The sequence below is a fragment of the Protopterus annectens genome, chromosome 8.part0 (assembly GCF_019279795.1).
Source record: "Protopterus annectens isolate FY-2018-M chromosome 8.part0, PAN1.0, whole genome shotgun sequence".
Lineage (NCBI taxonomy): Eukaryota > Metazoa > Chordata > Ceratodontiformes > Protopteridae > Protopterus > Protopterus annectens.
In genome coordinates this window covers 640,685,216-640,704,290 of record NC_056741.1, presented here as the reverse complement: position 1 = coordinate 640,704,290, position 19,075 = coordinate 640,685,216, and the positions used below count along the sequence as shown (strand labels likewise).

At 44.5% G+C, this 19,075-nt stretch overlaps 1 protein-coding gene across 1 annotated transcript in view; it reads right to left on the bottom strand.

Moving 5' to 3' along the window:
• Positions 1-19,075, bottom strand: part of CACNA1F (calcium voltage-gated channel subunit alpha1 F) — a 4,101,209-nt gene that overhangs the window by 2,344,151 nt on the left and 1,737,983 nt on the right. The window contains 3 exon segments of the mRNA XM_044079296.1: positions 3,573-3,587; positions 9,723-9,750; positions 11,051-11,144. Coding sequence (XP_043935231.1) covers positions 3,573-3,587; positions 9,723-9,750; positions 11,051-11,144 — 137 coding nt within the window.

Genomic DNA, 19,075 nt, shown 5'->3' with positions numbered 1-19,075 from the left:
GTTAAGCAGTGGGGAGAAAAAAGTTAGTGAGATCAGGTGGGGCATCTTGTGCTCTTAATAGTAAATGCCGGGGCAGTGATAAGCCAGTCATCCAGGTATGGAAACGCTCAGAATCCCTGCAGTCTGAAGTGAGCTTCTACCACTGCCATGCATTTGGTGAACACCCTGTGGGCTGTGATGAGGCCAAAGGGCAGTGCTCTAAACTGGTAATGACTGGCTCCCAACCAGAAGCATAAATACATTCTGGAATGTCTGTTAATTTTTATGAGACAGTAAACATCCTGAAGGTCTGTCGAGCACATCCAGTCATCTTTGCCCAAAAAGACAGAATGGAATGATCCATGACCATCTGGAACTTTGTGTGTCGAACTGATTTGTTCAAGTTGCTGAAATCCAAAATCAGTCTTCAGTCCCCTGTTTTCTTTGGCACTAAAAAGAATCTTGAGCAAGTTCCGGATTCTATCTGGTCTTGTCGGACGTCTTGGATGACACTTTTTTCTAGCAGCTTTTGTATTTCTAGTGCTGCTGCTGCTTTCCTCTGATTGAGTGAAACATCGTGAAATATGCATACAGATGGAGGTAGAAGGGAAAAGAGAATTATATAGCTTCTAGAAATGATCCTCTGCATCCACGTATCTTTTGTGATATCAAGCCAGGCTCTCCAGTACAGGAATAATCGACCAGTGACTGCCTCCAGAGGAGGACGATTGGGACTCTTTTCAGGAGCACTGGTAGGGTCTGTCAGAGAAGGAATCTCTAGACCCCTGGTTCTGTGGGCCTCTTCTGCTGCATAGGCAGTGTCTTCCATTTGAGTTCTCCCCTCTGCCCCTGGAGGAACCTTGCACCAAAACAGCCTTTCTACAAGTGGTGCTAGATTTCAATCCAGTCCTCGCAGATTGGCTCAATTGTATCAGGCTCCTACCACACCCACCTACAGATTAAGTCAATGAGCTCATCTGTGGACAGAGTTAACCAGGAGGTAGAAGGGCCAGCTCCAAAGGCCTCCAGGAATACTGATTTCTCTGGAAAAGGGCTATCGGAGGATCAACCACCCATCTGCTTAAGGATTTCAAGGACATCTCCTAGGGTGCTCCAGAGAAGTGTCAGAAGAGATAGAAATTCCCTGCTACTTAACCCGGAGACTTTGGGCTGGCTGTCCCTGTGGAATAGAATTATGGGGCTCAAGACGCAGAGACAAATAGGATCCAGAGGGAAGATTTGAGAGGGTAGAATCCATCCATTCTGCAGAAGCATACAACATTCTCTTCACCACCTCAAAGGCAGAATGCTCCAGGGAAAAGGAAGCCAACGGAGACAAGAAGCCACACTTCCACTCCATTGGCTCCCCCTGCCCCAAAGGCAAATCCATCCGAGGTGGAGATTGGAATTGAGCTGTCCAGTGCTAAGCCTCCAAGATAAAGAGATGGCTACAAAAACTTCAGAGTCACCTCTAACACTTTGGATCTGACAAGGATGCTTCAGCTCCGAGAGTCATCCAGCTCTGAAAACGTTGGAGCTGGTGCACTCAGATATAGCTTTGGAGCTGAAGATACCAACATCTTCGGATATGAACCAGAAGGACCTTACAGGTTGGATCAGAGAAGGAGCTGTTATTGTTGGAGTAGTAGAAACATAGGCTTCCTGACCGAAATAGTTAGGAGCTGGAAGAAGTCCCATCTGTATCTGCGCTGAGAAAAATTTCCTCACATTCTGTTCACATCAGCCTTGGTCAGAATTCTGGAAGAAAGAGAGGAAGCCACTGATGGAGACCTAGAGTGCTGACATGGTTTGAGGTAATGGGAAGGTACTCTACAGGGTACAGGGAGAAACATGTTAAAAGATAAAAACAGCAAAAAAACAAGAAATAAACTTATCTCAAATCTTAAATGCTCACGAGCTTAAGGCGACCACGTCCAAACAGGAAAGTGGCAAATGAGATCTGAGTTATGTTAGGGGTTGGTGCACTATGGTAAGGGAGGAACTCAAGAATTTTTTGGTGGTCATGAGCTAAAATAACGTCCAAGTTGGATCCAAACCCAAATGATGAGAAATGAATGAAAATTAACATTAAATTATATGTTTGCCCATGTCTTTATGTTTGCTTATGTCTTAAGTGATAATTTAATAAAAGTGATTAAAAGAAAAAACAAGAAAAAATAAATGGATATCCACCAGACTGAAAGGACAATGGCTGGGAAAGAGGAAAGAAATAGAAACCCAGGAAGACAAAAGAAAGAAGAGAAAGGAAAAGACAGCCCCTTGGGGAAAATGGGATAAACAGGGCAAAGGTAAAACCAGAATGACTTATGAAGACCTGAAGAGGAAAGTGGAGAAAGACACAAAGAAAGACAGAAGGAAAAAGAAGGGAGGAGGAAAAATGGCGACAGACCTGGGAAGCAGTATGGAAAAAGTTTTCAAAGCAACATCAGACATGGAGAACATGCACAGGGTGGGAGATCATGTTGCACATATAGTATCTCACACAAAAAATTATATAAGGACAGAAAGAAAACTCAAGATACTGTAGCTGCATTAGAGAACAGGCAGGCATGAAACATGTTCTGGGAGTGTACTTGTGCACAAAATATTAGCCCAGAGGCTCTGGAAATGCAGAAGAGGACATATGGAAAAGAGGGACTCCTGGAAATTTTGCAAGTGGGATATAGGGAAAGACGTGGGGTTGTCAGGAAAAAGAAATGTTGGCAATAAGACTAATGGCAACAGAGGAATGACTAACTTTTCTTCATTTGCTTGGAAAAAAAACATATGAAGGTTGAGACTGAATAGTGTTAAGGTGGTTAAAGCATGCTTCATTCTATTTAAAATACATCCACAGATATTGTCAGGACCCATCAATACTGTAGTTTTAGCTTTTGACAGTGCTTTTAGGACTTGGTCTTGAGTGATAAGTGGAGGTGAGCTAGTTTCAGGTATATCTTGTGGGACAAATGGAAGGGAGAGGGGGGTAAAGTTATAGTTGAACTTATTGGCCAGTAGATTTACTGTATCTTCAGTCTCACTGTAGGCAACATGGTTCACAATCAGTTCAGTGCATTGTTGCATTGTGCTTCTGAGATTAGGAAGATAACTAAACAAGGCATTGTAATTGTCTTTGGCATGCACAGCTATGTTAGCCTCAAACTTAGCTTTGGTGGATTGCATTAAGCTCCTGAATTGATTATTTTGATGATATCAATCTGGGAACTGCTCTTACTTGTGGTCAAATTCTCTTCATTTTATTGTAAAGCTTGTTTATATTATGGTTCCACCATGTGCGTTTGTTACTGGGGTTTGCCCTGTATTTGTTCCTAGAAGGTATGCAGCTGTTTACATGTTGGTATAGTTTAGTGGTGTATGTTTCTCTGTATTTGGTGCAGTTAGCAGGGTATAATGGGGATTTGAAGCTTGCTAACATATCACTTAAAGAGTTGCCAGTCTGTCTTAAACATATGTCTAAAATACCTTTAAATTTGTCTAAACATATCACTCACTTGGAAAGAGCTCTGAGATTCATAAATTTCCTCTGGTCTATCTTGTCTTGCCTTCCTTAAGGCTGAAGGAAATTTCTAAACAGTTTTTTTGTCAGGCTTGTAATGGTCTGCAGGCTGACTGCCCAGTACTTACCACTGAACCTATGGTAATGTAAACTGTAGTTCAATTCTGCCAGCCTGTAGTGTAGTCTGTCAGCTATCTCTATTTGATATTTAAACACTGCTGTTTCGATACTGATCAATGTCAGGAATCTTAATGGCAGCTTAGGAGAATTCATCAAATAAAAGGAAGGGGGTGCAGCTGGAGGGGGGGGGGCTCTTCTCCATAACCATGCTTAGAGTCCCATTTGACCGCAGTCTGGATCTGATCAGGGCAGCTGGCAATTGCAAATTAAGGTGGGACTACAAACTGGAAATGAATGGATGGATGGCCACCTGGAATGGGTAGGGCTAATTGTGGGCATGGTTACATTCTAAAACAATTCTGCAAAGTAAGGCATCCCTTTTACATTTAGAAAATATATATCAAGTACACTTTTCTTCTGTACTAAACCAGACATACAAGTGTCCAAAGGGCTGAGCTTCATCAGTATTGCAGAGAATTATGAGTTCAGCTGGTAGTTTAATTACATATCCCAAATGGTTTATACCTACAATCCATCGTAGGACTGCTTTCCAACTCATCATTCACTGAAAGACTGAATTAAAAAAACATAAGTCAAAAAAGCTAACAATATATATATATATGTTTTGCAGGGTGGCAAACTTTTAGTTATGTACTCACCATAACTTCAGATGTTTGGGATCCATCTCGCCTACATTCTGACTGATGGGTTCGGAGCCGATCCCTCGGCTCCGACTCGGCACGCTTATGCCAAAGAGCGAAGTCTCTTATTGGCTGAGCTTATTATATCCCAGGATGCACCACTACCAGTCCCCCAGATCTAGTTTGTCCGCATACATGCACACATGCACGCACTGATTATATAACATCGTCAGATGAAACAAGATAAAAACAGTAGAACTCAAACCGCTCAATCTCTTCTGATCTCCAAGGCAGGGGCAAGGAGGGTGGGTATTAGGAATGTAGGCGAGATGGATCCCAAACATCTGAAGTTATGGTGAGTACATAACTAAAAGATGTTATGTGATCCTATCTCGCCTACATTCTGACTGATGGGACAGCGTCCCTAGCACCTGAATCCTGGGTGGCTCACTGGAAAACACTCCTGAGTACCGTGGAACCAAATGATGCTCGCCCTTTAGATGCCACATCCAATTTATAGTGGGAAATGAAAGTGTGCGGATTGGACCAAGTAGCCGCAGCACAAATCTCAGAAATAGCGAGCTTGGAATGAAAAGCTATAGAAGTCGCCATAGCTCTGGTAGAGTGAGCTTTGATAGATGTTGTAAGTTGCTTATTCGAAGAGGAATAAGCCTGAGTTATACAATCTCTAATCCATTTGGAGATAGTAGCTTTTGTGATGGTTTTACCCAATTTATTGTCTGAGAAGGACACAAACAACTGGTCTGATTTACGAATTTGCTGAGTCCTGTCTAAATAGAAGCGCAATTGCCTGTGAACATCCAATTTATGGAGAGTGTATTCTGCTTCACTGGAGAATTTTGGAAAGAAAACTGGTAACTCTAGAGATTGTTGGAGACAGAGATTAGAACAGACCTTTGGGACAAAAGATGGATTAGGCCTAAGTGATACAATATCCTTGTGAAAAATCAAGTACGGTGGTTTGATAGATAGGGCTTGAAGCTCTGAAACTCTTCTTGCAGAGGTAATTGCAACTAAGAAGGCAGTTTTCCAAGACAGATATTTTAACTCACATGTAGCAGCCGGTTCGAAAGGGGAAGATGTTAATGCACGAAGCACCAAATCAAGATCCCACGGAGGCGCAGGATGAAAAACTGGGGGTCTTAACAGGCCCGCACCTTTAATGAAAGTTTTGCATAATCTGCTGCTCATCAATGGAGGATCCATGGATTCGTGGAATTTAGAGATAGCCACTAGTTGGACTTTAATAGTAGAGACAGAAGATCCTTGATTAAACAGGGATGTTAAGAATTTCAAAACCTCTGGGATTGGAGCAGTGATAGGGTCTAAGCCCCTGAGTTGAGACCAGATAGCAAACCTCTTCCACTTACTGAGGTACAATTTCTTAGTGGTGGGTTTGTGGGCCGAAGATAAAATGTGAATAACTTCCGGGTCTAATGTGTGATTTCTGACTAAAGTCGGAAGTGGAGGAGCCAAGCTGTCAACTTCAAGGAGTGAAGGGACTGATGTTGTCGTCCCGACTGATGAATTAGCAGATCCGGAGTTAGATCTAAAGTCCAAGGATCGCCCACCGCATGTTTCTTCAGGTAGGGAAACCATACCTGACGAGGCCAGTGCGGAGCAATCAGTATCATTGTGGACCCCAATTGAGAAGCTTTCTGAATGACTTTGGAGAGAAGTGGAATCGGAGGAAAGGCATAAAGTAGCCCTGTTGGCCAAGGTTGTGCTAGAGCATCCATAGCTGCTTCCCCCTGATGTGGAGTCAAGGAGAAGAACCTTTTGCACTTTGTGTTTAGTGGTGTTGCAAACAGGTCGCAGCACGGCGTCCCCCATCTCCTGAAAACCTGAGCTGCTACTGTTTAGTTTAGGGACCACTCGTGAGGAGAGAGAATTGTCCTGCTTAATCTGTCTGCCAATATATTTGATTTCCCCGGAATGTGGGTCGCTACCAAGAAACGGCTGGTAGCTACAGCCCATTCCCACACCCTCATGGCCTTTCTGCAAAGGGGGTAAGATCTGGTCCCTCCTTGTTTGTTTAGATACCAGACCACCGACATGTTGTCTGTGTGGATGGCGATTATGCCCTGAGGGAGAAACTTGTGTAAGGCCTGTAGGGACAGAAGTACAGCCCTCATCTCCAATACATTGATGTGGAGAAAAGTTTCGTCTGGAAGCCAGGAGCCCTGAACTAACCTGCCCAGACAATGCCCCCCCACCCTGTCTGGGAGGCATCTGTCGTCAGGGTGACCACTGGAGAGGGAATAACAAAAGGACTTCCCTGATTTAGATTGGATGTTTGAAGCCACCAGCGAAGGTCCCGTTTGCATGTTTCTGTAATCATAATGGGGTGATTGAGGGGAAGATCCTGAAAGGACCATTGAGTCGATAATAGCCACTGAAGAATCCTCATGTGCAATCTTGCCAGAGGAACTAGAAGAACCGTGGCAGACATCGAACCTAAAACTTGTAGGACCATCCTGGCTGGGGCCTTGGATCTTGAAATCAGGGCTTGAACTTGGCCTTGTAAAGTTTGGATCCTTTCGGTAGGAAGAAAACGCGCATCAATTTTGAGTCTATCTCTGCTCCTATGAACCTTATGCGCTGAGAGGGCAGCAAGACAGACTTTGACCAATTGAATGTAATTCCCAGGGTAGCACCCAGGAGATGGTGGCTTTGAGGTTGTCCATTAGTAGATGACTGGTGGTGGCAGTCAGGAGCCAGTCGTCCAGATAGGGAAACACTTGGAATCCAAGACTCCTCAGGTGAGCCGTTACTACTGCCAAACATTTGGTGAACACCCTGGGGGCTGTGGTGAGACCAAAGGGCAGAGCACAAAATTGGAAATGACTGTCTCCCAGGCTGAAGCGCAGATACTTCCTGGACGCCCGATGTATCGGTATGTGATAATAGGCGTCCTTGAGATCTATGGAGCACATCCAAACATCCTTCTCCAATAATGGGAGAATGGATTGTAACGTGACCATTCGGAATTTGGATTTCGTGACGGATTGGTTTAGTCTGCTGAGATCCAATATTGGTCTCAGGTCCCCTGTCTTTTGGCACTAAAAGAACCTTGAGTAATTTCGGATCCGATCTGGTCTGTGGGGACCGGTTGGATGACTCCTTTTCTAGCAGCTTTAAAGCTTCTGCGGCTGCAATTTCCCTTTGACTGGGTGGTGGGTCCGGGATTTTTTGGACGGTGGGGGTGAGTGTGTGAAGGGGATGGTGTAACCTCTGGCAATAATCCGAAGCACCCATCTGTCCTGAGTGATTGACTCCCAGGCTTTTAGGTGCTTGGCAACGGCACCCGACTGGCTCGAGCAGCACAGCCGGGCAATCCCTCATGAAGTGTGGGAGGCTGAAGAGCCACGAAAGGACTCGCGGTCTCCAGAATTGCGGGGCCCTCTGCCGCCTCTGGGACGGCATCTCCCAGAAAAATTTCCCCGTCCTCTGCCTCTGGAAGGGGAATCTTCCTGCTGTTGATGGAAAAACTTAGGTGATTTGCGGAACCACATCTTCCCTCCTCCTTTAGCCTTGGGATAAGGCCGAAAGGGAGTGGAATAACGTGCACCTACGGCAGATAAAGTTTTTCCTTCTTGCTCACAGCGGGTAAGAGTGTCTTTAACCTTAGGTCCAAATAAAGAGGACCCATCAAAGGGAGCGTCGGCGAAGGAAGACTTGAAGGCCTCAGCAAAACGACACAAACGGAGCCAGGCTTGTCTCCGTAGAGCCACGCCTGTGCCTGCCGCTCTACCCGCCCCTTCGGCCGCATACGAAATGAGCCTCATGGACGAGTTAGAAATTGAAGCAAGGATAGCCAACTGAGAGCTAACCGACTGGGCTAGCTGCTCAGGTAGGTTACCTGAGAGGGAATCTGACAGCTCCTTGACCAGATCCCTCTGAAGCCTGGTAAAATGTGCCAAATAATTCAGGGACCTTAAAGTAAAGGCCGCTGAAGTCAGGGCACGCTTCCCGTGCGGTCCATGCTCCTAGACTCCTTATTAGGAGGATGGACGGACGTTGAAGCCTCTGCCACGTCCTGTTGTGTAGCAGATGCCACCACCATGGCATCTACAGCCACGCCTTTAGTGAGGAACTCCTTCTCGGGTGGGGCAGACAAAAATTTGTTAGGACGAGAAGGGACTGGTTCCACGGTATCTGGATGTTCCCATGCCCTCCGACAAACTAAATCCAGGAGCTCGTCAAAGGGCGGAGACACCCAGGAGGTGGAGGGCTGAGCCCCGAAGGCCTTGAGGAGCACTGACTCATCAGCAGAGGGGGGTTTGGATATCCAGCCGCCTCGTTGTTTGAGGATCTCTAAGATGTCTGCAAATGAGACATCATCCGAGGACGACTTCGGGGACCCCTCCGCATCATCAAGATCAGTGTCCGATGTAATAGACTCGGGGGAGTCCACGTGCTTCCTCTTGCACGATCTCTTCCTTGGGGGTTCCTCTGAAGACAACTCCGAAGAACCCTGGTAACCTCAGGCCCAGGGGCTCCGCTGCCTACGGACAGGGGAACTGCCAAAGACCCAGTCTCCACGCTCAGGGAAGGTGCCGGTAAAGCCAGAGAGATGGCAAGAAGACTTGGCCAAGGCACTCCTCATAGCTCTGAAAGCCAGACCCCAGAATCCTGGGAGTGTCCGGTCCCGAGCCATGATAGCAGCCGGAGGGCCCGCACGCGAAGCACCGAGAGGGAGGCTCGGAACCGATAGCATAGGTCCCGAAACATCACCCCCAGGTCCAGCCGAAGAAGTCCGTGTACCAAACTCGGACCTGAAGGCCGGGGTTGGAGTAAGGGTCGGAGCCGACCCTAAGATCTCCACCGGCTCCAACAGCACCTGCTCCGACGGAGCCGAAGCGGTCGGAGGAGGAATAGCAATGACATGGGCATGGGCCATCGGCTCCAAAGCCAACTGGGTCGGAGCCGAAACAAATTTTTGAAAGACTGGGGACTGGAACAGTCTTTGGAGCACCCTGTCTATGTCCGAATCTGACATCCTCGATGACCTAGAGGATACTGAATGGGTTCGAGATGGCCTCTCCAACGGCCCCAAGGGGCTAGGGGACCGGCTCCGAGGCGACTCGATGACTATCGGCGCCGAAGGAATACCCACACTAGTTTCCATCGGTGCCGAGGAGGACTTCGGCGCCGAGGAGGAAGTGTCTGAGCGGGCAACCTTTGTCGGCTCCGAGACCAGTGGAGCCGACGAAGGTGACCCACCTCTCGATGCCCCAGCCATCGGCTCCGAAGCCAGAGGAGTCGAGACTGGTGGCATCGAGGCAGACCGTTCGCCTCGGCTCCGAAGTCCTTGGAGCCGAAGGAGAAGCCTGCCTATGTCTTTTGGCGGTCGGATCCGACGGACTGGTCGGAGCCGACGCCCTTTTCTTTTTAGCGGGAGAAGGAGAGGATGCTAAAGCTTCTTCGAATGAGGGTTTTACAAGACCTTTTAATATGAGCTTATTTTTCCTCTCTTGGAGGACCCTCGAGGAAAAAGCGTGACACACGCTGCAGGACTCCTGCAAATGCTTTGCACCCAAACAATAAACACAGAGAGAGTGGTCATCTGTGATCGACATTTTAAAGTTGCACTTGGTGCACTTTTTAAAGCCTGAAGGCCTAGGTACCTGAGACATTCCGGTGAATTAAAGTCCAAAACACAGTACAAACACTGTAAGTTCTCTCTTCTTTGACCTTTTTTTAACAAAAAAGATAAACTTTCCACAATATAAAGGATCCGAGATCCCTAACAAAACAGAAGTCACCTACAATCAAAAAGACCGGGAAAGGCCTTTACACACAAGAGGTACTCCTAGTCAACACTCACAACACAAGAATTTACTAAGTAAATTCCACCAAACTCGCTCAAAACACAAGAATAGCTGTTAAAACAGCTTTTGTTGAAGAATAATAGAAATTCCTGACAGAAAAACTAGTGAAATTAATCACTACTTAGCTCAGCCAGCTCGAGACCACGTCTTCACTTGTTAGCGGCAAACGAGATCTGGGGGACTGGTAGTGGTGCATCCTGGGATACAATAAGCTCAGCCAATAAGAGACTTCGCTCTTTGGCATAAGCGTGCTGAGTCGGAGCCGAGGGATCGGCTCCGAACCCATCAGTCAGAATGTAGGCGAGATAGGATCACATAACATCCTCCTTTGCCCCCACACCCGACCACCCCACTACACTATATATACCAACTCCACGAACACAACACAAGGAAAAAAGAGGGTGAGATTGAAAAGCACTCAGCTTGCACAATGGAAAATATAGCAGTGAAACTCACGGTGACATTCAATTTTCAACATAAAACTCCTTGTCAGAAAACCTAGCAATGATTCATAGAACAGGCATTCCAAATGGATACATTACAAGCCAGGAAGTTGCCATTTTTTCAGGAGACAAACAGCATGACTTTTCCACATGTTACTTTAATTAAAAGCGTTACAGTAGTTACTACAAAGGAGTATAAAGAATAGCTCTTATCAAATTTACTCTAATTAAATTTTCTGTATAATTCCTAGATCATCAGCATGTAAAGCATGCATGCTTATTTTGGGCTAACTTTCATATTTCATTTAAATGTGACTATACTGACAAGCAAGACAAAAAATGAGCACTACCTAAATCATGATTGACGACCGAAGTGAAGGAGTGAGCCAGCATTAGTTTCCATTTTTTAATAACTCAGTCAAGCTGTCGTATCACAAGAACCTTCCTCTTGAACCATAAGTCCATTTTACTATTATACCATCACTTTGTCCTTACCTCTTTTCATCTCCTTCCTTCGAAGATGTATTGATGCTCTCAGCATCTGCCAGATTGTCTACAGCGATAGCCAAGAACACATTCAGCAGGATATCTGATTTTCACAGCTCAAGGAAAACAAACAAAAATATCTAATGATATACCAAAAAATAAAAAAAAATAAAAAATAAATAAATAAATAAAAACATGGCAAAATAGAAAGTGGAGTGTCTCCTATTTTCTGGGAACAGTTTTCCAAGTTCTCTTTTTCTGTAAAGGAAAGGGAAATACAAGCAGAAAAAAAAAACAGAATATGAAACATATTCCATTCAGTCTGCATATAGTATTTTTGCAACCCTTGAACGCCTTTTGCTAATACAGACTTTTCCCCTACAATTAAACATGCCTTGTTTGTGTCACTATCATATTTTTGTACATTTTGAAAAGATTTTCATTACAAGCACATTAATGAAGGGATCACTTTCTAGAAGGACAAGCTAAAATCTTACTAGTAATAGTACGGAAATGTAGGTACTACATTTAACTAACAGTAGGGCCACACATTAAGTACAGTGGTTTTATAGCAGATAGTATGCATTCCCTTTCACTAGGGAAATGCACCTCTAGCCATATGATTCATTTTCCATTTATGTGATTAATCCATTTCGGAGCATTGGAGAGTTGGAACTTATCCTTGTAATTTTTTGGCACAAGGCACAGAAACTATTCTTGGATAAGGTGCTAGCCTAGGACAACATTACACACACACACACACACACACACACACACACACACACACACAGGCAATTTGGACTTCACCTATGTGCATCTCTGAGATGAGGGCAGAAACAGAACATCAATTATGAGTTCTAATAGGTGTGCAGTAACCATATCCATGTCTAGACCACCAGCTGTAGGTAAAAAAAAAAAAGGTTCAAAGAAGAATCTATATTGTAGTCTAATCTACAGGACAGAAATAGATTACTGAACATCTCAGAAGGCAGGTGAAAGCAGACTGGAAATACATTATAATTATACAAGATACCTTCCCTGGTAGAGAGAGCAGGCATTTTGTTCTAGGAAATATATTATGTAATTTGTGCAGTCTGTCCTAAAACATATCATATCAGCAACATGAGAACAGTTTTGAAACATCAGAACTGATAAAAAGCACATGGCTAAAAAAGACAAAAAAAAAATCTTACAGAACAGAAAGCCCATACAGAACTTACATCTACAGGAAAGGCTTAGACAGAGGTATCAGGCAAAGTGTGCTTATTATTTATTTATTTATTTATTTAAATTTGTTGACCAGGAGTGTCCGACTGGACGTAGGTCCATTTTCAGCGGAGGCCTGGGGAGAAAAGCTCCACAGTAAAATAAACAGACAGTAGTTACATTGGATTACATAGCGATTAACAATTTAACATAGCAATTACTTACAACATATTTACAGATAAAGAACAAAATACATCAGTAGACAAATCCTTGTCACTTAATTATACCTCCAGACTGCATGCATTAAAAATAAGAAGCTATCCTTCTAGACTAGAAAGTTCTAGAAATAAAAATGGTAGATGGTTTGGATAAACAAAGTGAATTAATACATTGCAAGAATAAATAAAGTAATATTATACAAAGATACTCTTTTTATCAAACATCAAACAGCCATCTGTTCCTTGAAAACATCTAAAATAAAAATAAATAAACAACTAAAGACTGGCAATACTCCAAACACCCTGAAGGTGTGGGTGCAGCATGACAGTGTGTGTGAATCCAGCAGTGGACTGGTATATCACTGCATTGAAAATTAGTTCCATATCTTGTCTCTAGTGAGTGCCATGACAGTTCTTACTACCCTGTAACCTTGAACCAGATAAAGCAGCTATCAGAAAACTAACAGAAGAGTGAAATAATAAAAACAATGTGCTTTAAAATAAGTATCGCTGCTTCTACTAACATACCTTGTAACTTCTTTCCAGTTTAGTTTCAGACACTTGAAAGAATTATAAATGGGGATGGCAGGAATGTAATACCCTAAATTAAGTTACAGGTTTATGGTTAACTCAAGCTGGACCTCATCTCACACACTATAAAGTATACAGAAAAAAATGAAGAAAACATGCCAGTGATATTAGCAAATATGCCAGAACCTGACTACATTACTAGACAAATAAATGGGTCCAGAAATAACTTACAGAACATGGTAATGCATATTTTAGATAGTACACACACAGACACACACACACACACACACACACACACACACACACACACACACACACATCCTTCTTAATGCCACAAACACTTGCACCAGCTCAAGCAAGCTACAGTGGAATCAAGAATGAAGCAGGGAAACCAGAAGATCTAAGTGATAAGGGTGCCCTGCATCTGGCACAAAACAGTTGAAAAATCATAACCATCAACCAGTGATGTATGGAAAAAGTACAGTTGTGTACATCTACCATAACTGTAGATGTTCGAGTGTCTTCACTGTTGCAGTCATGACTGTAGCGTTCTCCCCTGCCGGCAGGCAGTCCTCGGTCGGCCAGAATCCCAAAGTCTGGGTCCGGTGTCGGCTGTTCAACCATGCTCCCTGACGTCAGAGCGCCAGGAGTACAAAGCTGACAGCCGATGCCATCTTCTCCAGTTTTTCTTGCCCCAGATGTCAGGAGTCCCAAAATGAGAAAGGTCCCATATCCTTTGCAAATACACCTCAGAAGAATGGTGAAAAAAGGAACCACACAAAAGTAAAAATAAGAGGGGACAGGAGGGAGGGAAACCCAGACTGCAACAGTGAAGACACTCGAACATCTACATTTATGGTAGGTATACACAACTGTACTATGTTCATCGTGTTTCACTGTTGCAGTCATGACTGTAGGGTAGAATCCCAAAGCAGAATGAAAGGGAGGTGGTCATAAAGTAGAAGGGGTGGCTAAAAGGCCCTGCAAGACTGCAGAGGCAAAGCCTGCCCTAGACTTAGAGTAGAGAGGTAGATTGTAGTGCTTAGAAAAAGTATGCACTGAACTCCAAGTTGCAGTTTCCAAAATGTCTTTGGTAGGAACTCCCCTGAGGAAGGCCGCAGAAGTGGCAGCAGCTCTGGTGGAATGAGTCCGTATACTCCTTGGGATTTGCTTTCCATGGTGTGAATAACAAAATCTGATTCCATGAGCAATCCATTTAGAAATGGTCTGTTTTGAAATGGCTTTACCTTGGGAACTTGAAGCATAAGAAACAAACAATTGTTCTGATTTTCTGATGTCCTTGGTTCTGTCCAGGTAAAAACGTAATTGTCTGTGTACATCCAAGGAATGTAAGATCCTTTCCCCTTTATTTTGAGGAGTGGGGAAAAAAGTTGGCAAGTGGATAGTTTGATTTAAAGCCACATTGAAAACCACCTTAGGCATGAAGGTAGGATTAGTCCTCAAATACACCCTGTCTTGATGAAAAATAATATAAGGTTCCACAGCCATAAGAGCTTGTAACTCTGAAACTCTCCTGGCAGAGGTTAGGGCTAACAGGATGGCTGTTTTCCAAGATAAAAACTTGATGTCAGAAGAGGCAGCAGGCTCAAAAGGAGGCAAGGTGAGCTTTTCCAAAACATAGTTGAGATCCCAAGCAGGAATGGGAGGAGATCTAGGAGGTCTTAAGTTCTTAGCTCCTCTAAGAAACTGTCTCATGAGCTGGTGGGAAAAGATTGGAGGGTCTATATTATAACGAGTGGAAAAAGCATAGGTATATATCTTAATGGAAGAGAAAGAGAGACCCTTATGTAAGAGATCTGTCAAGTAAAGTAAAATTAAAGGAATGTTCGGAAGAAGAGGATCAGAATCCTGAGCCTGCATCCAGGAACAAAATCTTTTCCATTTTCTTGCATAAGATTTTCTAGTGCTAGGACGTCTGGCTTCTAAAATGACATCCATAACCTGCTTGGGTAGGAGAGAAGAAATCAAAGGCCCTGGATTAACCAGGCCACCAGGCTGAGAGTGCTGACATGGGAGTGTAGAACCTGACCCTGATGTTGGGACAGAAGGTTCGGAGTTTGTGGTAAGACCCAAGGGGGCTCCAGACATAGGTGTTTCAGAGTAGGGTACCAAAACTGTCGAGGCCAATTTGGGGCCAACAAGATTATCATCTTGGGCTTGTCCTGTTTGATCTTTAATAATACCCGTGGAAGAAGAGGAAGAGGCGGAAAGGCATATCCCGAGAGGTTTCTCCAACTGAAAGATAGTGCATCCACTTTCCAAGCTAGTTTGTGGAAGGTCCTGGTGCAAAAAGTCTGTAGTTGATGATTGAGATGGGATGCAAAGAGGTCTATGTGAGGACGTCCCCAGACTGTTGTTATCATCCTGAATATTTCGGTGTTCAGCATCCATTCGTGTGGATCCGAAAGGTTTCTGCTCAGACTGTCTGCCAGGAAGTTTTGCTTCCCTGGTAGAAACTGAGCTTGAAGGTCCAGATTGCAAGCTATAGCTGTGTTCCATAGATCCATGGCTAGTCTGCAAAGGGGGTAGGAATGAGATCCCCTTTGCTTGTTTATGTACCACATAACTGTGGTGTTGTCTGTCCTTATCAGTAGTTGTCCTGGTTGTAGAAGATTCCTGAAGGCCATTAGAGCTTTCTGAACGGCTAACATTTCCTTTAAATTGATATGCAGGTGCTTCTGATCCTTTGTCCAAAGGCCCTGCAGACAGTTGCCCTGAAAATGGACTCCCCAAGCATAATCCGAGGTGTCCGTGGTTAGAATTTGAGTGGCAGGAGGTAGACAGAAGGGTTTCCCTTTGTTTAGAGTACATGCCCTGGACCACCAAAGGAATTCCTTTTGAAGACAAGGCAGGACGGAGATCAGTATGTCTAAACTGTGGCAATGCTGAGACCATACACTTTTTAGGTACCACTGTATTTTCCTCATGTGTAGTCTTGCATATGGTACGAGAAGGATGCAGGAGGCCATGTAACCCAAAGCCTGCAGGAATCTCCTTGCAGATAGCTGAGTTAAAGTTGCCAAGGTTTTGAAAGTTGAAGCCAGCTGTAATTGTTTTTCAGATGTCAGAAATGCCTTCTGGGTTGTGGTGTTTAGAAGAGCACCCAGAAAAGTTATCTGTTGTGCGGGTGTCAAATTTGACTTTTTATGTTTACAGAGAATCCCAGGAACTTGAGAAGGTTCTGTACAAATTCTAGATGCTGGAGTAAGACATCCTTGCTGTCTGCCTGAATTAGACAATCGTCCATATAAGGGTAAATCTGAATTTCCTTGAGTCTGCAGTAAGCTACTACTGTAGCCAGGCATTTGGTGAAGACCCTGGCACAGTAGACAATCCAAAGGGCAGCGAGAATTGAAAGTGCCTCGATCCGGCCTTGAACCTGAGGTATTTTCTGCATTCCTGCCTGATGGGAATGTGTAAATATGCCTCCTTTAAATCCAAAGTTACCATCCATGCATTTTTGGACAGCACTGGAAGTAGCTGCTGTAGAGTAAGCATCTTGAATTTTGGAATCTCTAGAAAGGTGTTCAAGACTGACAGATCCAGAATGGGTCTCCATGAGTTTTGCTTCCTGGGAACTAGAAAGAGCCTTGAGTAAAACACTTGTCCCATCTCTGAAAGTGGAACTAGTTCTATGGCTTTCATAGCTAAAAGAGCTTCCACCTGGTTTAAGGCCTCTGTCCATTGATGTTTTGGAATGTCTGGCCATCCACTTGGCCTTGGCAAGGTATGAAAATGGAATTTGTAAACCTCTTGAAACCACATCCAGAACCCACTTGTCTTGGGTTATATGAGTCCAATTTTGATAAAAAAGAGAGAGTTTTCCTCCGAGAGGGGCTTCCAGGCAAGAAGTTCCTGCAGCCCAACAGAGGGAGTCATTGAGTCTGTTTCCTATGAGTTTGTGACCTGTCCTCTCCTCCCCTAGGGGTGGAAGCAGTCCACTGTCTTGGTCTAAGAAGCTTGTGTTTGAGGCGTTCCTCGGGAGCGTCTATATCTACCCCTCTGAGGCCTGTCTGAATTGGGAAAGGACCAATTTTTAGAAGGCCAATTCCTGCTGAATCTGGGTGGCTGTACTTGTAAGAAATCTTTAACTGTTTGCATGGATTTCGCCTTGTCCTCCATCTTTTTAATCACCTCTTCAGCTTTTGATCCAAACAAAACATTATGCTGAACAGGAGCATCCAATAATTTAGCTTTTACTTGTTCTGGCAAATTTTGTTTCTTTAGCCATGCATGCCTTCTAATAACTGTGCCGGAGGCAGCAGCCCTACAAGAAGCCTCCAAGGCATCAAATCCACAGTGTAAACCATGCTTCCCAACTTGTTCAGTGGCATGCAATAAGTCATGTAATTCCTTATCATCTGCACAGGCAGAAATGGAAGTAAGCTTTTGTTTTAAAACAGACAAGAGAAATTGCTGGTATTTCAGCATATGAAACTGACAGTTTAAAGCCCTAATGGATAAAGTAGCAGAAGTGTACACTTTTTGCCCCATCTTTCTAAAGATCTAGAATCCTTTTCAGTGGGAATGGGGTTTTTGGCAGAAGCGGCCTTAACTCCCTTAGGACCCTGAGAAATGGTTTCAGGGTCAGCAGTAGGGTTCTTGTATAAAAACTGGTGGGAATCAGGAACCCTGTAATATCTATCAGGCTTAACAGGAGCAGGAGGAAAAGAGTCAGGGGTTAAGTTAGCCTCCGAAAAAGCATCATCCACAATATCCAAAACAGGAGGAATAGCCAGGGGTATATGTTGGGGAAGAAGAAGAAAATCCCTCAGTCTTTTCTTAGATTCCGAATACTCCTGTCCTTCCCAGTGGAAATGTTCCCTCATTTCATGCAAAGTTTCCCCAAAAGAGAAATCCTCAGGGGGAGAAGCTGAAGGAATGGATTCCTCAGCATCAGAATCCTCATAAGGAGGGAAAGAATATTCCTGGTCAGAAGAAGAAACTGAAGAAACAGAAGCCTGATCAGAGGAATCATAATAAACTTCCTGCCTTGGCCTTTTATCTGGAGGGGGATGTCAACCCCTAATCATAGTAAGTAAATCCTCCGCCATCTTGAGTAACTGCTTCTGTGACTTGGGAGCCAGTTCAGAAGAGACCTGTGTTGCCGTCTTTGATATAGAAGGAGTCTTTGGCTTTGCCTTTATTAGAAGCTGAGTAGGCCTGAAAACCCCTTCGGAAGCCGGTACCTGCACAGCGGCTCCGGACCCATCCGAAGGAGCATTGTCCGAAGGTCCTGCAACAGAAATATTCAAAGGCCTAGATGGCTCCTCGTGAGAGTCCGTTTCGGCCATCGGTTCTGAAATGGCTGACGACAGCGGCTGCAAAAGTGCCTCACTGACGACGGCCGAACCTGAAGCTGGCTCCGCTTGTGCGATATCGTCAGATTTGGACCTCGGAGGCCTGTCTTTATCCTTGCGACGTTTGTGAACTCCGGAAGCCGGAAAGCAAAATCGTACCTTCGTTTAACTGTACGTTGATTGAATCTAGCACAAAACCGACAACTAGCTACGTCGTGGTCAGGGCCTAAGCAAGGAATACAGTAAGAATGAAAATCCTTATGAGGTATTTGCTTCCCACATGAAATACAATTATTAACTTTTTCTGACATCGGACTGGAGCAAGAAAAAGTTTCCTCAACGGGGTACTTAGCTTTGAGTGGAGAAGAAAGTCTTCGGACTGACGTTTTTCAGAAAAAATCGTCAGGAGTCAGCCGACCGGCACTTGCGAACTGCTATCACTGCACGGCAAGAAAGACTGGAGAAGATAGCGTCGGCTGTCAGCTTTGTACTCCTGACGCTCTGACGTCAGGGAGCATGGTTGAACAGCCGACGCTGGACCCAGACTTTGGGATTCTGGCCGACCGAGGACTGCCTGCCAGCAGGGGAGAACCCTACAGTCATGACTGCAACAGTGAAACACGATGAACATCCCAAATTTGGAGATGTCAAAAGCAGAAAACAGAGCTCATGAATGTGACTTCTGAATAAAGACTGAGCAGAGGTCCTGACAATAAGAGAAATGATAGGAAAGTATAAAGGATTCAACCTTTCATCAG